The 26,685-nt window shown below is 43.4% G+C and overlaps 1 protein-coding gene across 1 annotated transcript in view; it reads right to left on the bottom strand.

The window, feature by feature from the left end:
- Positions 1–1,048: 1,048 nt before the first annotated feature.
- ANTXR1 (ANTXR cell adhesion molecule 1) overlaps positions 1,049–26,685 on the bottom strand; it is a 120,040-nt gene continuing 94,403 nt past the window's right edge. Inside the window, exons 17-18 of the mRNA XM_082779569.1 lie at positions 25,982–26,062; positions 1,049–3,890 (exon numbers count right to left, since the gene is read on the bottom strand). Of these exons, the coding sequence (XP_082635695.1) occupies positions 3,618–3,890; positions 25,982–26,062 (354 nt within the window). The 3' untranslated portion in view covers positions 1,049–3,617. The remainder of the gene's footprint in view (positions 3,891–25,981; positions 26,063–26,685) is intronic.

The raw sequence follows: 26,685 nt of genomic DNA on the forward strand, positions 1-26,685 counted from the left end.
AAAAGAAAAATATGAACCTTTGTCAAATGCAACTGCTTAGTCCTTTGAGGCTGCAGAACACATTGATAGAAAGTTTTGTGAGAGTTAAAAACAAAGGGAGTAACCGAAGTGATGTACTTAGAGCAAATGAAAGAACTGTTTATTTATTGCCATCAGACATCTGTTTATTGCTGTTTAGACCAATCCTATACATAAGCACGTGCAAGTAGTAAACAGTGAGACCCGCTGAAGTCTTCTGATACTGCGGAGCAGATGTAGTGCCACTTAACTCCTTTTGATCTATAGCAAACCTTTACTTAAAAATTGGCTAGTGTGGATTGATAGCCTGTGTAATGTGTTTCTAGGAAAGTTTTACAGAGATAATACATAGGTTACCATATATCAGTATATGGTACACCATCTAATTCAACCTTATTTACATAGCATTAATTGCCAAGGGAAGTTGATTTAAATTCAGACCCAAATTTCATTCTTAATACCTTAAGCTAGGTTCCTAAGATAGGACTGACATAAAAGGAGCATGATTTTTAAAAGCATTTGAAGTACCTCGGGAATGCCATTTTAGCACTTTAGCCACATTTAGGTTGATCCTAAACACAAGACCAGGTACAAATCTGCCACCAAACATGCTCTCATTTTTTTCTGAGAATGTTAGCAAGGGTCCACCAAAACTGAGCATGGATGCTTTGCTTCAGCACCAATTACCCCATGCCCAGTCGGTATCTGGCCACGTCCTGCCCTGAACGGATCTGCAAAACTCTTTGCCAACAGACTGGGGGAGTGGGCAGCCTGGAATTATAGTGCTTCAATTAATGCTACGTAAAACAGGTATTCGTCACTACAGGAAATATTTCTACATTTATAAAAAAAAGCAATACAACCATAAAGAAAAAAATACAACAAGCACAGCTTGATACAATAACATGCCATGAAATGTCATTGGCTTTATAATAATTTACTACAACTTGAAAAATGTTCTTTTATCCACAATGGACAGGAAATGCTTCCATCTAACATATGGTAAGCATGCAGTAACAATATATACAACAAAATTTTGGAGTTTATTTTTTATTTGTAAACTGGATGATTACATAGGGATATTTTAAAATGCCTTTCTAGCCTGACATAGGGTTTATTTTGCTTCTTTAATACTCTAGGGTTGTTTTTTTTTCCTTTAATTTGGGGAGAATGAAGATTTCTATATCCATCTGCAAGAAGTTAGTTTTAGTCATGGAATATACATTACTTTTATTTATTTTTTCCCCAGCAGTAGGTTTAGATTTATGGGTTTATATTTATTGCTTAAATGACATGAAAAACGAATTCTCAACACCATATTGTTGAAAATCAATGTGTTTTCCAAACTTTTTTGAAATACTGTGGATCTGTTAAGAGAAATATTAATCGATTTACACTATACCCAAGTTTTACACCTTTCAACATCACACCAAATCAAACAGCTATTTAACTAGATCCCATCCATCACAAGAGGGAGTTCAACTAAATTTGTGTCAGGGCGTTAAAAGCTTCCCACTCCCACCTGACAATCACAAAGTCGTCTTGTCGAACAAACCATTTTGTGGCTGATTTAATTAGAAATAGTGAGTAGCGAAACTGTTGTTTATTTTACAAATCAGGGACTGCTCTGTGCCGCCTGCAGACAAAACAGTGTTGTGGGGGAATTAATCAGCCTTTTTGCAGAATATCCAGCCTTGGCTGTAAAATGAGTCTTCAGCTCCATTGTGAATTCTCATCTTTGTGTTTATCTCATTGAAAAGATGGCATACTGACCTAACAAGGGTAAGGCTAGTGAATGACAGTTAGACAGGCCCTGGGTCTCATGGTAAGGTTTCATTCACATACATTCTGACCAAGAGCATCCCAAGACAGGTCTCCACTGAGTCTTTCAACTGTTTCTTTTCTTCCTCGAGCTTTTTTTTTTTCTTCCCCCTACCCCTCCCTCCCTCCCCCCCCCCCTTTTTTTTTCCTAGAAAAGCTAGAATTAATATTTCCTACAGCACTGAAGTAGGTACTTGGCAAAGCATTTCTTTATCTGGTAAAAAATGGTACAAGTATGAGAACCCTTAGAAATTCATAGAGCTGCAGCTACAAAGGCAATTTACCTTTTATGACTTTGCAATTTCCAGAGAGAGAGTCCTTCTGTGAGAACTGAACCTGACAGTAAATTAGGGAGCCAGAGGTCTGACTGAAGTGCAGTGATCTCGCCTATTGCTAGCACTGTGTTTCAAAGACAGGTGCTTAGGAAGTTTGTTATATGTGCATATGCAATATTATGGAACATGGTGGGGGTCTCACAAAGGTGAGGAGAAAAGCATGGAGAAATGCAGCCAGTGCATTTCTTGGAAGACTGATTGCCTTCTTGTGTGTCTGGTGTGTGATTTTTGCCTTAGTCAAAAACTGCTAAGTGAAGTGATATGGTTGAGAGTTGACAAGAGAAGTAAGCAACTGGCTCTTCTTCACTATGAGTTTGGAAGGCATCTGCTACTTATTCAGGAAGAGAAAACAGAAAATAAAAATCCATGTAGAAATATTTTTAGGGTGAAATAATGTAATTTACAGGAAAAAACAAAAACAAAAACAAAAAACAGAAACGCATCAGTGGTAACCATTTCAAACTGACAATAACAAGGAGCCCAAGCAGACTGGGTTTAAATAAAATGATACACCTAACCACTGGTTTATATTCAGAAACTTTCCTTTTAAAATGGAAAACAGCATTAAATAACACTGCTGAACTGCAGACCTATTAGATGGGCATAATTAGATGGACATAATTAGTCTAAACTGAATGCAAAGACTCTTCTGTCAACCATACCTTTCCCAGATTCCTTTGCTCAATTTTTATGAACTCCTCTGTCCCATTGGGAGCACTGAAGGCTGACCTGCTGTGACTTACTCCTTGTCCTCAGGGGATGGGATCAAAGCCTCGTGGCATACTGATATGTACATTTTTCAGTGTAATTAATTTTCCTAGTAGCACTCCATTTTCACCTACCTGCACTTCCACATACCAACATACACAAATCCAAACACCCTACCCCTTCTCCTTTCTCGACCCTCCAAGATGACAATACTGTCCCTTCTCCAACTCGTGGTCCATGGGAACAGCTGCCTGACATCAGTTCTTTTCAGATTCACCAGTGTTTCTATACTTGCAGACCTGCTGTTGTCATTATTTGCTTGGCAGCTGGCATGTGAGATGTGATCGGCTTTCTGCCATCCCTTGAGCCTTGCACCATGCAGTTTGTGCACTTGTCTTCAGGTAGCTGGCTGGGATCTGCACCCAGAAGAGTCTTTCACGGACAAAGAGGGGGAAGAGCCTTGCTGAAATGGATCTTATTTGCCTTGTTCTTGCAGTCTCTTGGCTGTTCTTGCTTTGGTAGTTTGGTGGCACTGATGCACAAGGGATTTTAAAAATAAAAGAAAACTAAGGAGAAAGAAAACTACAAAGTTGTTCATTCTGTTGTCACCCATTCCAAAAATGGTGTGACGTTCTCTGCCCTCCCCCAGCCCCCCCCAACTGATGGATGTGATACAGTACTGCTGAAATAAGCCTCTCAAATGCTTCTGGAAGAGGCAGGAGCACAGCCGACCCCCTAAACTGCTGGGCGAGGCGGGGGTCGAGATGGAGGGGGGGCCCGGTTGGGTGGTGGGGCTTGGGGCGGTGGGGGGAGAGGTGGGAGCGTGGAGGATGGGGAAGGAGCATGGGGTGTGGGCGAGCTGGGTGGAGGGGGGGTATAGATTGGGGCTGGGGGTGGAGGGTTGTAGATGGGGGCTGGGGGTGGAGATGACAGCGGGTATGCATTGTTGAGTGGGTATTTGGGGGGGGTCTCTGTGTTCTTCACTCTTGTGAAATTGATGCAACGGCCCTGGAAGAAAAAAGAACAAAGCAGAAAGTCAGTTACCGACTGAGGCAATGGCATCCCAGCCAGAGCCCCCACTTCTCGGGTGCAAGGCTGATGTCCATGAATATATTCCTGGGCACATTGCTTCATTCCCTCTTTATCTCAGAGATGGACATTTTAAGAGCAAATCCTGTATGGAGCAACCAAGAGGTCAAAGTTAAATCCTAACAACAGCTCTTGTAGTGAAGAAGGATGTAAGCCTCTCTTGCTGCATCCTGACTCTAGGTCTTTATATGGAGCATCAAGTACTTTGAGTCATACTGGAGCTGCAAGAACTGCCCCCAGTCCTTAGAACTGGCATCTGAGTCAGTGTACAACCTGTGGTCCCCGCTGCTACAGAAGTCCCAGGCCTCAGTCTCAAACTTCCAACATCATGAAACCTGGCTTCTCCACCTTTGGAACCTCTTTCTCTTTCAAATACCCAGCTTTTGTGTTCTATTTCTAATCACTTGCCTACTGGGCAAAAAGGAAGATTTGTTTAACTAGGTTACTTGCTCAGATTTTTTCCTGAAATACATCTATTTTTCATTAGGATGTCTTTCTATTCTAGTGCTTGTGTGAAGCCAGTCATCTGCTTTTCTTGCTCTCTGTGGGAATGGTGCTAAGCTACAGTGTGTTGTACATTTTTAAACAAAACCTTTGCCCTCTGAGATTTTCTTTATTTTTGGTCTTTCTTTTTGGTCTTTTTTTCCCCCAAGTCCCACCTGCAAAAGATCCTACTGTAAATACTCAAATGTCAGAATCAGCACTATTGTATTATGGGTTCATTCTTTTAGATATGAAATCATCCTAAAAGGCACTAGAGGATTTCTGAGCCTGTCCTTTGTTTTTACATTCATGAGAATGAACTTATTTTCAGTTTTCCTCATTCTTCTCCCAAAATAAGTGTCTTTACTGGTGACAAAATGCCAAATGAAGTATTGAGCCCATACAGGATGGAGCAGATCTTCTGAGGCAGCATCACTCCTCTGAAATCTCTACACGGAGCTGTATCATCTCCCTGCTGTACACAGCCCATGGACAAATGCTTTGCTAAAAAGGGACCCAAACTGAAGTAAGGGAGATGCTGTTAGAAAGCCAGAAAAGTGATGGAGAAGGATTTGACAGGGATGAGTGGAGCTGGCATGGAAGGGGCTGACACATAAAGAGATACAGACGGCTTCTCTCTATGTGCTCTGCCAATTATATCATCATGCATTGTGGATATGAAAAAACATCTGTCTGAGCTGTAGCCATTCAGCAGAGGAAAGTGGATTCCACACTGAAGCAGAGCAGCCCACAGCTGAGTGCAGGCTGTCTTGTGCAAGCAAAGGTCATTTAAGGAAAACAAAGATTTCACAGCGCCTTGAACCCTGCAAACATCACCTTGGGGCTGCTCCGAGCACGGTGGCAGCTCCCTGTGTGTTTCAGCCCTGGCCATCTCTCAGCAGAAAGAACCTTTGGCTTCAGCTTGGGCTCTCTTTGAGGAATGGGACTCTGGGGCATAGCAAAGACATACAGAAGGGCCAGGAATATGCTGATGGGATGATCATGCTGAGGGAAGCCTGAAATTAGCATGCTGCTGCATCAGCTTAGAGTGTCCTTGGTTCTATTTGCTCTCTGTAGGCTGGTGTCTCTGCTTTAATGTTGCTTTAATGCACTTAGCTGTGATTTTAAGTAAATACTGCAGGGCAGGCCTGCTGAGTGAGTGAAGGTCTGAACCCAAGATTAGCCACTTCTGCTCAGAGAAAAACAAAACGTGAGAATGTTTTCATTGTTCTAGTTCCATGTCTCCTGCAATGGAGCTTTAGCAGTTTCAGACTATTATTTGCACTAGTTTTGTTTTCTTTATTTATGTTGAAAATGGAATAAACCCGAACAAAAAGCAGCAGTCCAGGAATTCCAGCCAGAGAACAAAAAGTTGCAATTGTTTTTGTGTGGAGAGATACTCTGTCTGGATGCTCCAGGGGTGAGGTTATGGTGCTGCTGATCCAAATGGAACTGAGCACCACCCAAAGTGCATTCAAGAAGTTCAAAAATATGTGGGTTTGGGACTGGGGCAGGACTTAAGGACTGAAAACCATCTAACACTCATGGCAATGCCCAAGGCAATGTCCAAAATGATATTACATCCTTACAGGGTTTGACTTCACTGGCAAAGACTTCACCTCTTATTGATAAGGATTGGTTTGAGTAAATCTGCAAGGGTGTTATCATAAGAATGCTGCTAGCAACTCATACCAATGTACAGCTGTACTACATTTTACACTAGTTTTTGTAGTCAGCTACCACCTATTGAACGAACTACTGCTTTTACTCATGACTAACAATCTCTTTTCCCCAGTACTAGGCTTGGTTAGAAATTGAAGAGCTCTTTTTTCAAGTGTCATAAAGCCTCCACTGTCCTCACTAGTGATGCTTTAAAACAGGATTGCTGGACATGCTGTTTAGTTTGAACTAGGAGTTGGACTGGAGGCAGGGGCAGACCAGAGAAAAGACAGCACAGGGAGTGCAGACATGAGAGCCAGACTCGACCTGAGCATGCACAGCATGGAGCTGTACTCATCAGACACCTCTTCCTCATTGCCATGTACAGTAATGCTGGTCTGACTTAGAAGTTCAATTCTTCTACCCCTTGAAAAAGGATGAAGAGTGGGGCTTTGTCTCAGCTTGAGCCCACAGTTCCCTATCTTCTCCTATTTTCTTTTCTGTCTGGGTCAGCTACTCTGCAGTGAATTCACAGTGACCTGTTCAACAACACCTCCTACTACTGTGCAAGAGGTAATTCTGCAGGGCATCCAACGTTTGGAGGACAGATATACAGTTCAGGCTTTCTCCTCCTTTCATGTGAACTGACAGACAAAGGGAGTTCTTGTGTATCATTGTTGGACATTTCTCTCACCCATGCAGAGGGACATAAGAATGCCAGATAGCAGTTTTGAGTCCAGAGTGGACTTTGGCACATGGCCACAGAGGAGATGGAAGAGCCAACATCTCTTACAGAAGGAGAATTGTCATATTGAATGACAAGGATATATCCAGGAAACAAACTACTATGCCATTGCACAGGAGAGACAAAATATTTTACTAGTGCCCTGAGTACCAATGCATAGAAGACCCAGGGAGAAGAGATCTACTTAAACCAAAAATCTGGATGTTAAACGATGATTTCATCTTGCATCTAGTGATCTGATAACAGACACAAAAGTGCAGAGGCTGTGCTAGCCAGTGTAACCACAGACAAGTAATCCTAGAGCTCCAGAAGACCTAGCTTTCTCTGAACTGCATGGCAAGAGAGATGTTTTCCCACCTGCGATTATCAGAAGGGGTCCCTGATTAACGGCTGGGCTTTGTACCATGCAATTGCAATACAAAAAACAAACATCAGCATCATTAACCTCCATGATTCAGTGCTGTTTTATCTGGAAAAATATCTGGATGAAGATCAAGTTGGCTGTTTAATCACACATCCATTCAAGTCTTTACAGGGCTCTCCATTGCCAGCACAGTCCAACTCATCCCCCAGATAACAAAGGTTGAAGTGAACAGTAATAGACACTCAAAAAGTCTGGGCCCAAATGTCTTGTTTAACCTTGGAGGTCTGGATGCAATGCCTGAGTGGGTATCTGAGGTACTACAGGTAAGAGGGGTGCAGGATCTCTCTACAGCCAGTGGAAACACAAGGACCTTCACATGACTATATTTTAGGAGAGGTTCAACAGTCACTAGTTAGGAGCCCAAGCTTTATCATCTCATCTAAGTGTCCAGATTTAGATGGAGTGGGTGTGGAAGATGGTGGCAGAACATCCAGGAGGCAGGAAGTCAACCCATTTCCACTAAATGCTACTTTGGATCCTTAAATAGAAGTCACCTCTCCTTCCAGAAGAAAAAGCTCCTGAATCAGATTGTACCACAATTTTGAGAATAAGAGGAGACAATTCTATGAGCCTTTCTAGCAGGGAGACAGTAGCTAGAGATACAGAACTGAAGAACAAAGGGAATAGGCTGTATATTAAAGGGTTGCTGTGCTGAACGCCTTGGCTGGGTTTCACTTCCCTTTCTGCAGCCGCAACACTTCAGAGGGGAGAGTCACAGCTGTGCCTCAGAAGACAATTGGAGCAATATGGAAACATTATTACATCTGAAATTTAGTGGAATCAGCAAAATCTATGAGGGCTATTCACTCCAGCATTTTATGTTGTTGCTCTAAAGAGTACTGCTCAGAGGCATATGCATAATGAATTCTGCATGGAGTGGCCTTGCTGTTTCACCTTCAACAACCTTCAACAACCTTCAACAACCTTCAACAGCTAATTGTCTTAGGGATGTAGGCAGGCAGCACTGCCTCCAGGACAGCAAAACACTTGGCTGCAGGAGGCTCATCTGCACTGACCATGGGCCTGTCCCTGCCAGCGCTTTGCACATGGAGTGCTGTAGGGCTGCATGCTCGATCCAAGCTTTTCCCTTTGTTCTTCACATCTGGTTGACTGGGGAGCACTGCTGGGGTTGGAAGAGAAGGTGGGGTGAGGGTGCATTGTGCTATCAAGGCCACAGCGCAGGGTAGCAGCTGCTGCGTGATCAGGAGAGTGAGCTGAGCATTTGTGTCTCAGAGGCTGATCTAGCAAGCAGAGGTGCAAAGAGCAGTGGATGCTTCAGCCAGACTGTGGCATTTCCTAGGAATTCCACAGCCTTGCCCAAGCCACTTCCCACCACCTCCTGCTCATCTGGGACACCAGACCAGCCAGATGAGGGGCTGTCACATCACGCATCACTGCCTGCCCAGAGCACTACCTGTGTGGCCCCTGGGTTGGGATGTGGCACACTGAACCCAGCTGGGGGGAACGTGACTTCCTCCTGGGATGAGACTATTTTTTATGCTAGGCAGCTAGCTCCTGGGTCCGCATCACAGAAGAACCCAGGTGAGGGAGCTTTTCTCTGGTTTCACTTCAGCCCTGCTGAGGAAGGAAAGGGAAGTCAGTCCCAGAGAAGCGGCATGCCCTCCACAGCACTGAGGAGGTATCTCTTTAACAGGGAAGTCTGACCACATTTTTCTGAAGTTGAAAAATGGTTCTATTTCTCTTGGTTTCCTATCAAGCTGGAATGAATACCTGGAAAACTATCAATATTTTAAAATCATAAAACACTGGGACTGGCTTCTGAGCTCCGGCATTTGCAAAGAGATGTTGGAAAAGATATGATACTTAATGTTGTTTTGTTGGGTCATTTGTAATTCAAACTTTCCATAAACAATAACCTAGTTTATCCTGTTGTTATGTGGAAGAGGAGAGAGAAAAATGAAAGTAAAAACAAAAATAAAAAGCAGTGAGGAGAAAGGAGAAAGAAAGAGAAAAAGGGAAATGAAGGTGGGGGGGGAGCTTTGAAAATTAACCTGTGATTTGATACCTGATTCTGAATCAAGCACACACAAAACGTACAGGAGATAACAGCCAAACGAGCAACAAGAAAACATTAAATACACGAAGAATTACCACTAATCTCTGGAAGAGATAATTTACTAAAAAGTAGCTACTTTAAAAGCAAAGCATATACACAGGTGGGAGAAACTAGTGCTGAATTCTCTAGGTCAAACCCTCCCCACCAAGGACTGATAGTGCTTTACTTGAACTCAGCCCAGGCCTGAACCTTCCAGGAACACCTGCAAGGCTGATGAGCAGGGAGAGGAGCAGAACTGCAGAGTGGGGGGTCCCGGTGCAGCTGACAGCAGCTCCGACCCTGTGGGGAGCAGGGTCGTGATGGCAGCTCACAGACTGTGGGAGCCACACAGCCCAGGCAGCCTCTCCGGTGGAGAGAAAACTCACCTCTAACTGGTATGGTGCTGATCCCTCTTGTGAAAGAGACCTTTGCGCAGACACTTTACAAAACCTCTCTCTGAAAATGTGCTCCTTTGTGCCAGGACAAGGGTGATGCTGGGAAAAGACCAGGGTGAGGATTCCCACCACTTTCTTATCATTTGGGAAAAACACTGGTCAGGGATCTCTTGGGCTCAAGGGGGTTTGCTACTCTGAACCTCCCCACCATCAAGATAACCCCAAAATCCCAGAGGGCTTCTGCTACATAACAGGATCCCGAGAGCTTGAAATATCCCTGCTTTTGTGGCCTGAGCTGGCAGCTCTTTTAAATCACACAAGGGTGTCTGGAGACAGTTTTAGGAAGCTGTTAACTAGCTTCTGGGCTTTGTTACCAGCTGCTCTCAGTGAGATCAGTCTGTGTCAAATCCACTTGGTAATGCCAGGAAACACTGCCTTCTGTAGCAAGCACACTAATTACACAGCTACCTCTGTATCTGCTAGTCACCAAACAACTATTAAAACTGTCTCGTTTTGTGATAAAACATCACCGCAACAAAACCATTCCCATATGTCTCTCATTACACAGCCTTGAACTCAGTGTTGCTCATAAAACCTACCATTCCCAAGGCATTCCAGCCACCTTGTCCACTCATTAAATGATAAATTGGAGTCTTGATCTATTTTCTCATAGAAGTAGGAGGGAGACTTTCATTGATTAGAAGGAACTTTGGATCATTATTCCAACAGGATTCTAATAACCTGGACTCTTATCATAGAGTCAGTGCTGAAAACTAGGGATTATTATGGTGTAACTTAAAACACCTTGTGAAAAGTACTGCAGAATGATAAAGTTTGGAGTAAGATCAAGAGCATTCTGTCAGGTCTCAGTACTACAAGCCATGCTAGATGTAACTTTCTAACTCCCGTTAAAGGAGTGGTACAAAATGGCATTTCCCTCTGAAACCAATAAGGAAGCCCCGTAGGAGAATGATAAACCCCATAGGAGAATGATAAACACATCACCAAAGCTAGTGATCAGTGATCTCACACCGGGGAACTGAACTCCAGTTGTATCAGAGGCAGCTTCCTACAATTCAGATAAGCATCCTGTCTAAATTGAGGGGTTACAGAAAAAGTATCTTCCTCTGATGCCTTTGTTATGGTTGCTCTATTCAGATGTTAAGGCAATGGTCTGTATTTATACTGATATGATCCTGTTCTGTTCAAGCACTCCAAAAGCAAAATATATTGAAGAATAGAAGAAAATACTTTAAACTTCATGAAGTATTGCAGTTTTTGCAGATCTTTCACAGAATTTGGAATAAGTAAGAGCTGTGTAAGCTCAGTCATGTTGGCTTATGATTAACACTCACCTATACCTTCACATATAGTGCTTCACATATAGGCCCCACAGTGCAAAGAGTGGTTCTTCCAATTCAACCTCCAGTTGAAATCTTACTCAGAAACTTACTTGTATCTTCTGGTCTGTGACAGGCTCTTCAGACCTACCACAACCCAGATAATACCCATTGCTCTGACAGTCTCTGCCACTTGATATCTGCAACTACATCACACAGGACTGAATGAGCTGGGGAACCTACTGAAAAGAAAACATTCAAACTCCTACGAAAAGTGAAACAAGATGATAAAGGCTTCTATTTTGCCAAAGTCAAGCATGGGAATGAGCGTAATAACCTCATTCTTTGTCTTCTGCCAGGGTTTGGGAGCATGGCTCTTTCAGCAACAAGTGGGCATTTGTATGTCAGCAATCAGGTCTGATTACTTTTGCAGGAGCTAGTTTTGGCTTATTTACACTGTGGGATGGGTGTCATTTCCAGGAAGATCTGGTCATTCTTCCCATTGTCTTTCTGGAAAAGAGGTAGCTAGTCTTGGAGAAATGCTGAGTGACACATCAAATACTCTGTCTCACACAGAACTGTAATTTTTCATCTGAAGGTTGAATAACAAAGTCTACTGGGTATGAGGAAAGGATTAAAAATCAAATGAAAAATGAAACATTACTTTGGCAGTGATAACTGGAACAACTAATCAAGGGCAGTGATAAACATCCCTCTGGAGAGGAAAGAAGAGCCTGCAGCATCTATTCTTCTATAAAGCAGTGATCTGAGGAAGACCTGTCTGAATGCAATTTGTCTTTGGGCAGAGAAGACAGGACATGTTTGAGGACAGGATCTTCCACTATGTGCACAGAAGAGCACAACTCAGTGGCACTTTGTGTGCTGTGTGACTCGAGAATTGCCTGTGCAGGGTAGCACTAATGGCTCAAGAAAACAGGAACTACTGTCTATTGAATACTGTCCTACCAGTATTTAGTGAGAAACAATTTGCCATCCCTGCAATCCCTGTTTGATGGATTTTCCTGGGCTTCCTAGGCAAATCTGTGCCTGTTGAGGTAAAAGGCATATAATTGTAATTCTGCAATGAGATATGACTGGGACACTTCCCTTTATGAGCTGGCTACTGTTTAATTCATAAACAGGGGTTCAGCAGCTCGAGAGTCAGCTCTGGACTTTGTTTTTACAGTAACAAGCAGTCTGCTGTGCAGTAGTCCTGCAAGCTGATGATCAAATCACTGGGCTTTTGGCTTCAAAGCTGTTAGTTCCAGGAAAAAGAGCTGATGTTTAGGTTAACTTTTCCATGGCTATTAGCAGAAAACCACACTGCAATAATATGTGCAGAAAGGTTATAATTTTGTTCTCAAGCCCTGCAGCCTGTCAACAGAAACCTGTTAGCATAGATTTAATGATGGGTTAAACAACAGTTCCTTATCTGCACCCATACATTTTTGAGTCTGCAGAAAGAAGAATCATCAAGTGGCAACACAGCAAGAGGTGTGTAAAGTCACCCAGAGGTCTTGCTTTTAAAGCATGGGAAAGCAGTTATATCTCCTGCTTTCTGTTCTTAGTTTCAGAGGGTTTCTACTCATGACACCATGAAACAGCATGGCGTGAAATCAGACAACTACCTTAAATCTTATAAGCTCTAAAATAGACTCCTAATTCAAAATAAAGGAGCATCCAGGGGACTTCCTAGGATGATAAGTCTTGCTCCTGTGCTTTGTGATGGCCAAAGCTGATTATTAACACATAGTACTGATCGTCTTGGCTACTCTGTAATGAAACAGACTTCTTGACTTTCATTGTGACTTGCTGGAGGTTTGTGTGGCAGAATTTGCTTGCAAGTATCCACTTATGAACAAATAATTACGGCTTTTAGGGTGTTTTCTTTGGATTTGTGAACTCCAAGCAAAGTCCCCTGCTAACCGCTACATTCTTTCTCTGTTTTTTGATATCACTCTAATAATGCAGACTTGAGTTAAAAACAGTATCCCTATGCGCCAGATACACTTAATAGGCTTTACAGTTCCTCATGAACCTGCTAACGGCCAAGTTTATTGCAAGTGCATAATGGCTGATGACCAGCCTTTGGTGCTAACACAAATAAAGTGCCTTTGTGTTCCCCATGGTCCACCTGATCTCATTTTATGGCTCCTCCAAAATACCACTTATGTGTTTGGAATTTGTAGCTATATTTAAAAAATAGGCCAGAAGCAGGGCCTGCAGCAACCATGAGTTGCACATGTGTGTCAGCAATGGCTGACCAGCAGTGCTGTGCTTCACCCTGTCTGTCGTGTGACTCACTGATACGATGTGAGCCACTCCGCCAACATGATGGTGCCTACACCTATTGTGCCTTCATCTTCACAGAATCACAGAATTGTCTAGGTTGGAAGAGACCTCAAGATCATCAAGTCCAACCTCTGACCTAACACTAACAAGTCCTCCACTAAACCTTATCACTAAGGTCAACATCTAAATGTCTTTTAAAGACCTCCAGGGATGGTGACTCCACCACTTCCCTGGCCAGCCCATTCCAATGCCTCACAACCCTCTCAGTAAAGAAGTTCTTCCTAACACCTAACCTAAAACACCTCCTCAGTGGCCACCCCATCTTGTTAACCTGACGCTGAATGCTCTTTTTGTTCTTTGTGCAGCCACATTTGCCTAGGGTCCTGCAAGTACCACATGCTCTCACATCCAAGATGAAAACCTGAGCAAGCAAAAGCAAGGATTGAATTAAGCTGCAGTTTAAGTCATCTCTTTCTGTGCCTTGGATTACAGGGAAAGCATCTGCTGTTGGTGCTTTTGTTTCTGGGTAGCTTTGCATGCCAAGCAAGTCCCTGAGGGTCCTTGGATGGCTGAAGTAAGACCTAGGGTTTCCCTCACAAGTTCTCAATAAAGATGGTCCCAGACACAGTCCAGATTTTTCAGCTGCTCATTTTTAGGAATTTATTGCAATCCCACAGATACGAATGACCTTACATTCCCTTAAGGATAAGGAGGATAAGTCCAGCACTCTGTTGGCAGCTGCATGGGGGAAACATGACATTCAGTCAGTGAAGAAACACACATGGCAGAGGGGGCTTCTGGACATCTGACTCAAGGTGATTCTCTCTGTATCAGAATACTCCCCTTCCTCTTATCGGAATTTCACTTTCGCTCTTGGAGCCTAAACACCTACTGAACATACGTGCAATGTTTTCTCTGAGAATATACAAGCCTAGACACTTTTCTACATCTGGCATCCAGGTCCCCCAATTACCCCACAGCACAGCATTGTCATAATTCTGCTGTTTCAGTAAGGGTTTTATTCCAACAGTTAATTCATTCACCCCACAGCTGCAGAACTACTCATTCCATGCAGAGGAAAGTTTGAACTATGCTGTTCCATTGGCTTGTTTTGCCTTCTGCTTTTCAAAACAAACTAGGAACCCATTTTGTTTCTCATCTCATTAAATGGGAAGGCTGCCCTTTCTATGAGCCCTGCAGAGGAATATTCTCTACATAGAGAGCCTGCCCAGTCCCTCACTGTTCTAGAAAGCTCAAGTCAGCACTGAATTGGGGTAATTCCTTGCCTCAATTCAAATCACACTTTAAAACAAAGCTCGTCAAGTATGACAGCTTCAGTGCTGCACTAAAAGCCCGACCAACCCTATTTCATACGCAGTTTCTCAGAGAAGCAAAATGCAGTTGTGAGTTTAGGGGTAGGAAGGGTGGGAGTGGATGAGAACCTGAAGCACTCAGGCACCGACCTTCATATTGAGAAGTGGTCCCGAGCTAGAGGGAGAAACCCACGCCACCACCTGTATGCCTGCACCCAGTCAGCTGTCCTCTGGCAAACATATTCACATACCCCTATAATGTCAAGGAGCAAGCTCCCAGGTTATGTGGAAGCATTGTCCCTCTCTTTGTAGTTTAGATTTCATTTCCTTCCATTTCAGCACTTTGTAGGGTGAGAAACGATTAGTTATTTCCAAGAGAGGTCTTTAAAAGTGCACAGCTTTCTCCAGAAGCCAGGAACAGTCATGGAAAGGTGGCTTCATTTTCTAAGAGTCTGAATTTGCCAGAGATAAGAAGAGACTTACATTCCTCAAGTAGCAGAGCAGCCAGTGCTAATCTCTGTGGAACACCCAATTATATGAAGCAGATTAAAATGTTTTCATTTTTTTCTAAAGCTTACAAATGGTGAGAAGAACAAAATTTTACTGTAAGGAGGTAATTATTCAGGCTGCTTTTTTTCTTCCTCTGCATTTTTCAGACAGCAAGGAGTGCTCAGGAGCGCTCACCCATGAACTCATGGTTTGCTGAAACAGATAAACTCATGGCATAGGTACCAAAGAGAATGTGTGGATAGACTTGGCAAAGCTAACTCCTGATTCCCACTAGTTTCTTGTGACACCTGAGTGTGCACAATAAAAACTGGTCCTGGCACACTATGCAAAAAAGACTGTCATACTATCTGAGCACCATACAGATCTAAAATGTGTAAACTTGACCCTCCAAAGGGGGGAAGTTTCGCTCTGCCAGAGGGTAGGAAGACCCTGAAGAGGGACCTGGACAGGATGGGTCGATGGGATGAGGCCAATGGGATGAGGTTCAACATGGCTAAGTGCCAGGTCCTGCACTTTGGCCACAACAACCCCAAGCAGCGCTACAGGCTTGGGGCAGAGTGGCTGGAAGCTATGCAGAGGAAAATGATCTGAGGGTGTCGGTCGATGCTCACCTGCACATGAGCCAGCAGTGTGCCCAGGTGGCCATGAAGGCCAATGGCATCCTGGCTTGTATCAGGAATAGTGCAGCCAGCAGGACCAGGGAGGTGATCGTCCCCCTGTACTCTGCTCTGGTGAGGCCACACCTTGCATGCTGGGTTCAGTTTTGGGCCCCTCACTACAAGAAGGACATCAAGGCCCTGGAGCATGTCCACAGAAGGGCTATGAAGCTGGTGAAGGGCCTGGAACACAAGTCCTGTGAGGAGTGGCTGAGGGCACTGGGGATGTTTGGTCTGGAGAAGAGGGAGAGCTCAGGAGAGACCTTATTGCTCTCTAACAACTACTTGAAAGGAAGCTGTGGGGAGCTCAGGGTTGGCCTCTTCTCGCAGATAACTAGTGATAGGACTAGAGGGAATGGCCTCAAGTTGCACCAGGGGAGGTTTAGGTTGGAAATGAGGAGACATTTCTTCCCAGAAAGAGCAGTCAGGCATTGGAATGGGTTGCCCAGGGAGGTGGTGGAGTCACTGTCCCTGGGGGTGTTCAAGGAATGGTTGGACATGGTGCTTAGGGACATGGTTTAGTGGGTGACATTGGTTGTAGGGTGATGGTTAGACCAGATGATCTGGGAGGTCTTTTCCAACCTTAATGGTTCTATGCTTCTATGAAATCCTGGATCTCTGTACTATAGCACGACATTGTAACTATCCACAGGTGACTGTGCAACCCCACACGCATATCTGCTAATACAGCTATCCCTTCCCACAGCCACAACACTTGGTAATACTTTAAATTTATTACTGAGTTCCATCTTTTGTTTTCACAAGTGTTTAGGGAAGGAAAATGCATTGGATTAACATCATCTAGAAGACAGGAGAAGCCTCTGAGATGTGTACTGCGTTCAGTTTTGGGCCCCTCACTACAAGAAGGATGTTGAGTTGCTTGAGCGTGTGCAGAGCAGAGCAACAAAAAAAGTGAGAGGACTGGAAAACAAGAGGTATGAGGAGCAGCTGAGGGAATGGGGGCTGTTTAGTCTGGAGCAGAGGAAGCTGAGGGGAGACCTCAGTGCCCTCAACTACCTATAAGGAGATCGCAGCAAGGTATGTTGGTCTCTTTTCTCAGGTGAAGTAAGGAAATGCCCTAAAGTAACACCAGGGGAGGTTTAGATTGGCTATCAAGAAGAATTTCTTCACAGAGAGGGTGGTCAAATATTGGAATATGCTGCCAGGGATGTGGTGGAATTGCCATCTCTGGAGGTATTTCAGAGACATAGATGTAGATGTGGCACTTAGGGACACAGTTTAGTGGTGGTCTTGTAGCATTATGCATCAGAATTTGGTCTTGATCTTAATGGCCTTTTCCAACCTAAATGATTCTGTGATTCTATGAAGGTGATTAAGCAGCTTGGCTGAGATCAGCATGTGTGTCAGTGCAGAGAGTAGCTCCAGGCTCCCAGCAGTGCCCCAACCTGAGAGCTCCCAGATGCTTTATGAGAACTGCCCAGAGACCTCCAGCTCAACTGCACATCTTTGAGCTATAATTATAATAGCAGGGTACAAATGAAAGGGGCTATCCATCTTAAGATGGCTTAAGACTCTTGGAGCAATACTGAAAAGGGTTGGCAGCCCTCTGCTCTCCTTTGTGGCACAGCTGTGAATAGGTATGCTCCAGGCAAGCAGCAGCAGACACATGCTCAAATGACTCTCACAAAACACAGTGGGACTTAACAAGCAGCACAGTCCTTTCTTGGCAGAATTGCGTCCTTCACAAGGAACAGTCATTTGGGATGAATGACTGATATAATCCAGAGCGGTCATCTGAATTCCTTAGGCTGCACAAAACATTCACAGTGAAGCCTGAAATCAAGTTAATCTGAGGTTTTGGCATTTCACTGTAATATAAAAACATTAGGGTGATCACAGGGCAGAGAGAGTTTTGTAAGCTTTTGTTGAAAAACAGTGCTTTTTTGTAGGGAAGATTCATGCAATTTGGCTGTAAACTGGTCGTATTTCATACACTGGCTGTTCTGCTTATATTATTTATTTATTTATTTATTTATTTATTTATTTTTTTGGTCAGCACATGCATACAACACACACACACACATTCTTCCTTTCATTGTCAAAAAGACCACTTATGATTGCTTTAACGGGGACATTTTCATGGATTTTCTAGCCTCATCCTCTTGTCTTAACTAACCACAATTTATACCAGAACCATATCACTGAGATCTAACAAGAGATGCAATTTGACTGGCAAACATGCAAATCTATACTAGTTCTGGAAAAAGCTCCTCTCTGCATATGTGTTAGTTTAGGCAGAATATATCTTTACACATAATTACACATGATTTCATTGTATTTTTTTTCCATATTTTACCTATGTTTACAAATACACAAAATGAAATTGCAATTAATACTATACAATACAAATTTTAAAAATGATTTGCTCTCTGAGAAGTTCCTGGCCAAATCTGAGCTTGACATGCATTTTAATAATCTCCTCATAAATTCCTGACAGAATGTTGTTTATCATGGAAATGCAACCGACACACTTAAGGCACACTCATTATTTGGATCCCACACTTAGTGAGCACTTTGCATAGATAAGCGCTCCTTTACTATAACAGTGATAAAGTTTTCTTTAAAATTATGTATTTTTATATCACCCTTATCTGTTGATGTTTAGAATGTAAAAATAACTTCATTAATGCTGACAAGAATGCAAACCTAGTCTCTTGAAAATGTGAGAAGACCACAGGAATCCCATGTGACTCTGACTTCCTTGCCTTATTGGAAACATCTGTGTCTATTGGTAACCTCGACCATTTCCAGGTTTGATTCCAAGAAAAGAATTTCACAACCTTTTTGTGCATCTCAGGCTCTCTGGGAGCACTTCAATCAGGTCCTGAACATGCCTTTCTCTTCCTTTTGCTTTGGAAGAATGGATTCAGTGTAATAAGCCTTCTGCAAACCAGACCAGAGTTTGCTTCATGGTTTGTTCTTGCAAATGCAGATAGGCATGTAGCCAATTGTTCCAGACATAACAACATGTTGATCAGGACCAGTCACTGATAATTGCTGTAGATTTCATGTAGCTGTAGTGGTCATAGCCATGTAAGACACGCTATGGGCAAGCATCTTTCTGGCAGTCCTGCTTGAAGAAGTCCCAGCTCTCCATTGTCAAGGAACACTTAACCCTAACACCATGCCAGAGATGGTGATCCTACCAATCTGCAGGCAGGAAGGTGTGGCAGGAGAAGCTGGGCAGCCCCAAAAGCAAGGTGCATCGCCCAGGCAAAGCAACCTCAGTGGAAGACAGGCGCTCAGGAGCAGCACAGTACTTCAGCTGTCCTGCCTTCAGATCCAGCACATCCATCCCTCCTAGGGTTGGCATTTCCTGCACCAGCTTGGCACATCTAACACAAAGCTATACATTGAATGCAGTGCACCCCAGGCACCACCTGTGTTTTCTTAAGCTTGTATGTAGGTCAAGGTTAAGGACTGGACCTAAAGTCTTCCAGATTAGAAGGATCCCTTGATCAAGGCACAGTTTTGCCACAGTTCATCTTTTACTCTGGCAACTGGTACAATTGGTAAAAATCCCCTAAGCTCCATTTTTAGGCAAACCCAGCTTTCTTACTGTGTACAGCACCTAATTATTTTGATGACTGTACCTTTTGCAGTGAAGAAACAGTCCTAGTATAAGGTATCCCATCCTTGATTAAAGGGTTCAGGGCATGAACAGAGAAAAGGTGGTGAGAAGGGATTGTATGAGGTCACACGGAGGAGAAGGAGGACTGAAATATAAGCTTTCATCCTCATGTTATCCACTACAATGTATATACATTGCAAATTTATTAGTCACTACCCTTGAACCAACGTGTTGTTATAGACTAGTGTGAACTTTGGGGCAGGGGACATCTTTATTGGTCATTCTCTGTGGTACCTAGGAAGTTGTGTGGGCTACAGCAGATAAACAGTAACAATTAGTCAACACAGTGTTTGAAGCTGGAGCCATGTTCCATTCTACGCAAGCGATCTTTTTGAACAGCTCAGCTAATGTGCTGGCAGTGGATAAAGTAACTGATTATAGCAAGGGCTTGCTTATATATGAAAGTGATGTAACCCTGGGATTGAGTCCAATTCTTTTTCAGGCTCCAAAGCAAACAGAGATTCCTTTCAGTTACAACTTTTCATCTTCTAGCTTTACTTTTTTAAGTTGACCATTGGGTGAATTAAGGTGCCCATATGACAACATCAAGGATCTGAAATCTGGTTCCTTCTTTTCTGCAGGTAAGAGAAGGAAGGAAGTGAAAATTGCTTTCAAAATGTCTCCTTCTCATAGCTCTTAGGAATATCATATGATAAAAGGCTTCTAGCCATTAGTTTTCCCTGCAAAGGTTAGAATATTTATCTACCTTGAGAATGCACTATGTGGTGGGACTTTAAGCTCCTTTTGAGTCTGCTGGTTTCTCTAGGCTGTTTTGCTAATCACTGATTCTCTCATTTCTATGGTATGTCCATGCTGCAAAGACTGCTGTGGCTGGTAGTTCACATCTATCTGGCAGCATGGGCATGCTAGCCTGCTGCTAAGCACTCTGGAGTTTTTAATTAGCACGTGGCCTGAAGTCTATGCTGTGTGGCTGCATAGTATGGCCAAAACTGAGCTAGTGAGCACAGTATGGCCAAAACTGTCTGACACTGCCTTGAGTGATTGCCAGGCAGACAAAACAGAGCACCCAGCCCAGCCTCCCTTGCCTAGCATCCCTGCAGAAAACCTGTGATGGAGTGATGGGTGGCCTGGTCTTCCGCAGAATGGCAGATTGCTCACACCATTCTCTGTGAGCAGCTGTCCTTGCAGAAGGAAATTACACTGAGGTAGCAAAGGAAATGGATTCAATCTGCACACATCCAGCTTTGTGCTGAGGGTGGATGCTTCAGCTGATAGTGTGGTGAAGCGCAGAATTGCATTTGGGAATCCCATGATACCCTCTTCCTCCTTGTTTTAGAGTCATCCCTTAAAGGCACAAAACTTCTGCTTTTCATAGGCAGTTTGGGGTTGAAAGCCCCTGTGATGCCAGGAAATTAGAGCTTTTCCATCCTTTTCAGAGCTTTTGCAATAATCATAATCCAGTTTTTGTTTGCAGAGACAACACTCTGTAAAAGGATGGCATAGCAATGAAGTTAGGCAGAGTCAGGAAAAAGCTGGAAAGTTGAAGCTGCCCTGCCTTGTGCTGCAATAACTCAAAGCCCTGTATATATCTGCCTGAAGCTTTCTGTTTTCTGCAGCTGTCAAGGCTGGGCTTGCACACGGCTCCAGTCTATCAGGGCTGAAGTTTCAAACCAGCTGTGCCTCCACTTTAAAATAACAAGACCAGCTTATAGTTGCAAGTACCATCTGTGATTGGGCCCCCTTTACTGACAAGCTGGGTAGAGCACTCTTTACCTATACTTCCCAGTAAAACAGGCTCAAACCCAAATTTGCCAGTGGACAGCTATGAAAACCTGCAGACTTGTAGCTATTTGCCCATGCTGAAGATTTCACAATCTGCTGAGGACCAAGTCTATCCTTGCTGTGCCACCAGTTCACACTGCCTGGTCCAAGGGAGCTATTTGGAATCCCTTGGAGAGGCCACAGGAATTTACAGCTGAGTTCACCGTTGCCAAAACAACTCTAACAGCTCTGCCCTGCTGGCTATTCATTGTTGGAAAACTACACAAGAAACACATGGCTGAGGTAGCCTCTAGGTGTCTGTGTGTGAGCATGCAGGGCTGTGTGTGAACATCCTACAGGATCTCTGGCATGAAGAACATCCAAACCTGTTGGATACAGCCACTTGGACTCGGTCTGCATGTTGAGTCAAGGAGGTGCCATATCTCAGATCATTGTGTCAACAAGCATCTTCATCACACTGGCTGTCAGCTGCCAGACATACCCTATGCTTGGCTGTATGCCTAGCATGGGACCAGGTGGATAAACATGCTGCTCAGTGACCCAGTACACAGAAGATGCACCCATCATAAAACGCAGGAGTGGTCCTGTCTTTATTCAGTGAAGGATTGAAACGCTGTTGCTGCAGTTGTTGCTACAAGCCAAACAGATGCTAAGAACCATGTCACAGGCTGGATGAAGAAAATGACAAAGGGATTATTAAACATCCACTTCAGAGAAGAGGCTATGTTTATAAGTGATACAGAGGCACTCTTAGTACTTGCATGGGCAGAAATTTCCTATCTTTACAGAGAAATGCAATAGATCCTTTCTTTTCCTGATTGTCTGATAGGCAGTGGTTTGTAAAAAGATTTTCTATGGGATTGCTCCTTTTCCTTTTTTTTTTCTTTTTTTTTTTTTTTTTTTTTCCCCCAAGGAAAGCAAACCATTCACACAACTCCAAGCTACCTTCATTCAAGGCACTGACAGCTGTAGGTGACACTGGCAGATGATTCCATGCTGCTGTCTCCATCAATTCATGTACTGACCTTCCCACTGCATTTCCAACCACACCAAAACAGTAATATGTTTTATGAGATAATATTTGATGTTTGCTGGCCAGGCAGTAGCCACTAGCCATAAGGTAGCCTGAATCATTGAGCCTTTGTATCATTGGACATAGACTTAAATTTGTCTTAGAAAAACAGTGGCCCTGAGAAGAATAGAGTGAGATTGGTTAGGATTAAATAGGTGTTAGACCCTCCTCATTTTGTGTGGTGCAAATTTAACATCTATTTTTGCAATCTTTTGCTATTTTTTCAACCTTTTGCTTTCCTTTTTGACTAATTTTTCTTCCAAAGCACAGTCGTAGTTTGAGGTTATTCAGTTGAAAGCAATCACTTCCCAGTCTCTTGGACAGAAGTCTCTAGGTATCGTAAAGCTAAAATGACCTTCTACGTCTACAAAACAAGAAGTTAGGTATGAGAGCCAAAACCAGCACCCAAATCACAGAGAATATCTATGGCAAGATGAGAGATGATTCAGAGATCTCAAAGCCAAACCCAGTGCTTGAAAGCTAGACTCTTCTCCCTGCTTTAGATCCAAAGTAAGGAAACAAACGAACAAACAAGTAAAAATAATAATTAAAAAAAAAAAGCCCACATAATTGCTGATGCTACCTAATTCTGTCATTTCAGCTGTGTAAATTACTGAGTATCACGGCCATTTTGCCATTTTACTGTTTTCTAGTGGGTTCTCAGATTGCTTTTTCCTGCTCCGCTGGTGGTGACATCACCTGGCTGTTATGTCACTACTGCAAGGGAATAAACACTAACTGCTCACTGAAGTCTGAAAGTGATTAAAATCATCAAGATGCTCATGTATGTTTATTCAAAGAAGACCAACACTCAGGCACATAGTTTTGTTTACATGAGAGAAAAGGGCTGTCTAACCTCACAGAAAGCCAGATAAGCTCCTTATATCTACACATGGAAGTGCCCAAACATTTACAAGTCTTCCAGGAGTCATTTGAGAGAAACAGATATTTTTGCAGCTAGAGGCCTGGGTGCATTTTCAGCCACTTTCTCCTTCACACTAAATTACATTTGCACCCAAATCAGAGACCCTTTACAGCATAGCAGAATCGTAAAGAGCTTAATTTACTTTGAGTCTGGATCATGTAACACATATACTAGCTAATTCTGCTGCTACTTATGCTGACAGGACACAAAACTGCATGTCTAAGAGCGACATCACCAAAAGGGAGGGTGCCTGCTGTCCTATTTTGCTGCTAACTTTATCAGCTTCAGTTAAACTGCTCTGGATTTTCCCTAGTATAAATGGAAGTGGCATAAGATAATTTTAACTCTTCAAGTAAAAGAAAACTTATTCATAGAAGTGGCATTCTTCAAACTATGATTTCTGTGGGAACATTGCACAAAAGTTGCCAGGCATTAGAGAAGTGTGTATTATAAACTTTTCTCTCAGATTCACACTAAGTGAAGATACTTTAGCATATTTTCCCTTGAAGAAAGAAAATATTAATTACTTCAGCGACCTGGATGATGGAATGGAGTGCACCCTCAGCAAGTTTGCTGATGACACAAAGCTGGGAGGAGTGGCTGGTACCCCAGGGGGTTGTGCTGCCATTCAGAGGGACCTCAACAGGCTGAAGGGTTGGGCCAAGAGGAGCCCCATGAAGATCGAAAAGGGCAAATGCAGGGTCCTGCAGCTGGGGAGGAATAACCCCATGCACTAGCACAGTCTGGGGGCTGACTTGCTGGAGAGCAGCTTTGCAGAGGGGGACCTGGCAATCCTGGTGGACAGTAGGCTGACCGGGAGGGAGGCAGCAATGTGCCCTTGTGGCCAAGAAGGCCAATAGGATTTTGGGGTGCATTCAGAAGAGTTACCAGCAGGTCAAGGGAGGTGATCCTCCCCCTCTACTCAGCACTGGTGAGGCCACACCTGGAGTATTGCGTCCAGTTCTGGGCTCCCCAGTACCAGAAGGACATGGAGCTGCTGGAGTGAGTCCAGAGGACAGCTATGAAGATGATGAGAGAACTGGAGCACCTGTCATACAAGGAAGGACAGGCTGAGAAAACGTGGCCTGTTTAGCCTGGAAAAGAGAAGGCTGAGGGGAGACCTCTTTAATGTATATAAATATCTGAGGGGAGAGTGTCAAGAGGATTGAGCCGGTCTCTTTTCAGTTGTGCCCAGTGACAGGATAAGAGGCAATGGGTAGAAACTGAAGCACAGGACATTCCAGCTGAGTATGAGGGGGTACTTCTTTACCGAGAGGGTGACAGAGCACTGGGACAGGCTGGCCAGAGAGGCTGTGGAGTCTCCTTCTCTGGAGACATTCAAAACCTGCCTGGATGCCATCCTGTGCAATGTGCTCTAGGTGATCCTACAGGCAGGAGCATTGGACTAGATCATTTTCAGAGGTCCCTTCCAATCTCAGCCATTCTGTGATTTCTGTGGTTACATTTTTTTATTCACAAAAGCTTACTGGTCTTGCATCCAATGGAAAACCTTGCAGGGAGACAAATGTTACAGGACTATGATTCTCCACCAAAAAATTATTTTGTCATTTCATGTCCAGCTGGATTGCCTGAAACCTTCACAATGCTACCCAGTTACTTTTGCTTTGGTCCAACTATATTCCTGAAGCAACCCCAACCTCCTTTGTCCATTTATGTCAGAGGTATGTAAAATGACCAGGTGTGACATTAATGCACTAGGCATATTTCACCATGAGGGTGATCAAATTTTGGGCTCAGGGAGATACTGAATCTTGAACCTTGGAAACAGTAAAAATTGCATTGGGCACAGCCCTGGGCAAGTGACAATCTAAATTGTGAGGAGTTAGGGGATGTCTTATGGTTACCACAGGGATTTCCAGACCTGCTGTGCACCCTGAGCACGTGTAGAGTTTGCGATGCTCAGGCTCTCCCTTCCCAGCCAAACATCCCTGCAAGTCTGCAGAGTGTTTGGAGCTGACCACAGCACTGTGCATGTGCTGCCCACATTACTGCCCAGCCAGGTACCTCTAGAGATAGCTGGGGATGTCTTCACACTGGAATGATTTCGGAAGCACACAGGCATTTCATTCCACTGAAAAGGGGGAGATTAATACTGTGGAGATGAGAGGTATCTCTATAGTACCTTGCTGTTGTAAAGAGTATCATCCCCATCAAGTGACAGTAGTCCATTCTATTCAATGGCTTCTGTTTCCACCCAAAATCATGCATTAATATATAGAAATTTGCATGAGACCATTTTTTACTGGAAATATATGAGAACATTTAATTCGTCTCATGCAACAGTCCAATTATCCTTCTGCAGATATTGCTTTATAAAAGTGCCCATGAAGTTTAAATTTATGTAGAAATATATATAGATTTATGTCTTTTCAGAGTTTTACTCCAGAATTTAAGATATTAATGAATGAAAATATGCAGAAATATCCCTTACTATTTATTAGAATTTATTACACATCTAAAAGTAAGTCTGTACTGGGCCCTGAGACAGGTGTTTCTGTCATTGCACAAAGACAGTTTTTACACTTGAAAATGTATTGGTCTGAAACTGCATGAACTGCAAGTTACAAAGCTCATAAAATGTGACTGAATGTTTGTTTCTGAGCCGTCATGACTATCTGCCTCATCATGGAAAAATAATCACAACGCTTAAGTAACACTTGTAGAGGCAGACAAAATTTTTAGTTGGATTTTATTTTTCCCAAGAAATGTCTTGAGGCACGGTACCTTGTCTCCTGGCTGTGGGCGCATCACAGATACACGGTCGTAACCTTTCCGCAGCAAGACCCAGAGAGCATCCAATTTTCCCTGCAATCAAATGACATACAGCGTGTTATATTCAGTGTAAGAACAAGTGAGCTGTGCAAACTGCAGCTTAAACATGCATATTTTTTCCTTAACCATTTGCTGTGCCTGTACTAGGTATCTCCTCTGGCTGAGAGGCTGACCTCCAGTCCTAAGTGGCCACTGTGACATATTAAAAATAATTTTATGTATCAAAACACAGAAGCTCACTGCCTTGAGAGCTTGGGTCTTTTGGCTGATATTGAACTTCAGTGTCTGTGAAGGTAAGACCCCCTGACATTCAGGGTATTTATAAGGTCTCTCTGTGGCAGTGGTTCTCCAGTATCTAATTAAAGAATCTATGCACTCAATGCACACTCTTCCTTTAACAGGGCAACTTTCTCTTCCCTATTCAAGAAAATGCTAGGGTTGTAATCCTCTGTAAGACCTATACTCCTCAACCACTGTGTTTAGCCAATGGTTCAAAGCTTACTTGGAAATTGGAGGGATTCATGGGTGGAGACAGACAGAATGACTGCATAGATCTTGTTTCCATAGGACACTGGGAAAAAGACTTCCTAATATGAGAGCCAGGAAAGTCTGTAATTCTCAGAGGAAGAACCAAGAAACTCCTCTGTCAGAATCCT

Source organism: Aythya marila (assembly GCF_965140915.1).
Source record: "Aythya marila genome assembly, chromosome: 26".
Classification (NCBI taxonomy): Eukaryota; Metazoa; Chordata; class Aves; order Anseriformes; family Anatidae; genus Aythya; species Aythya marila.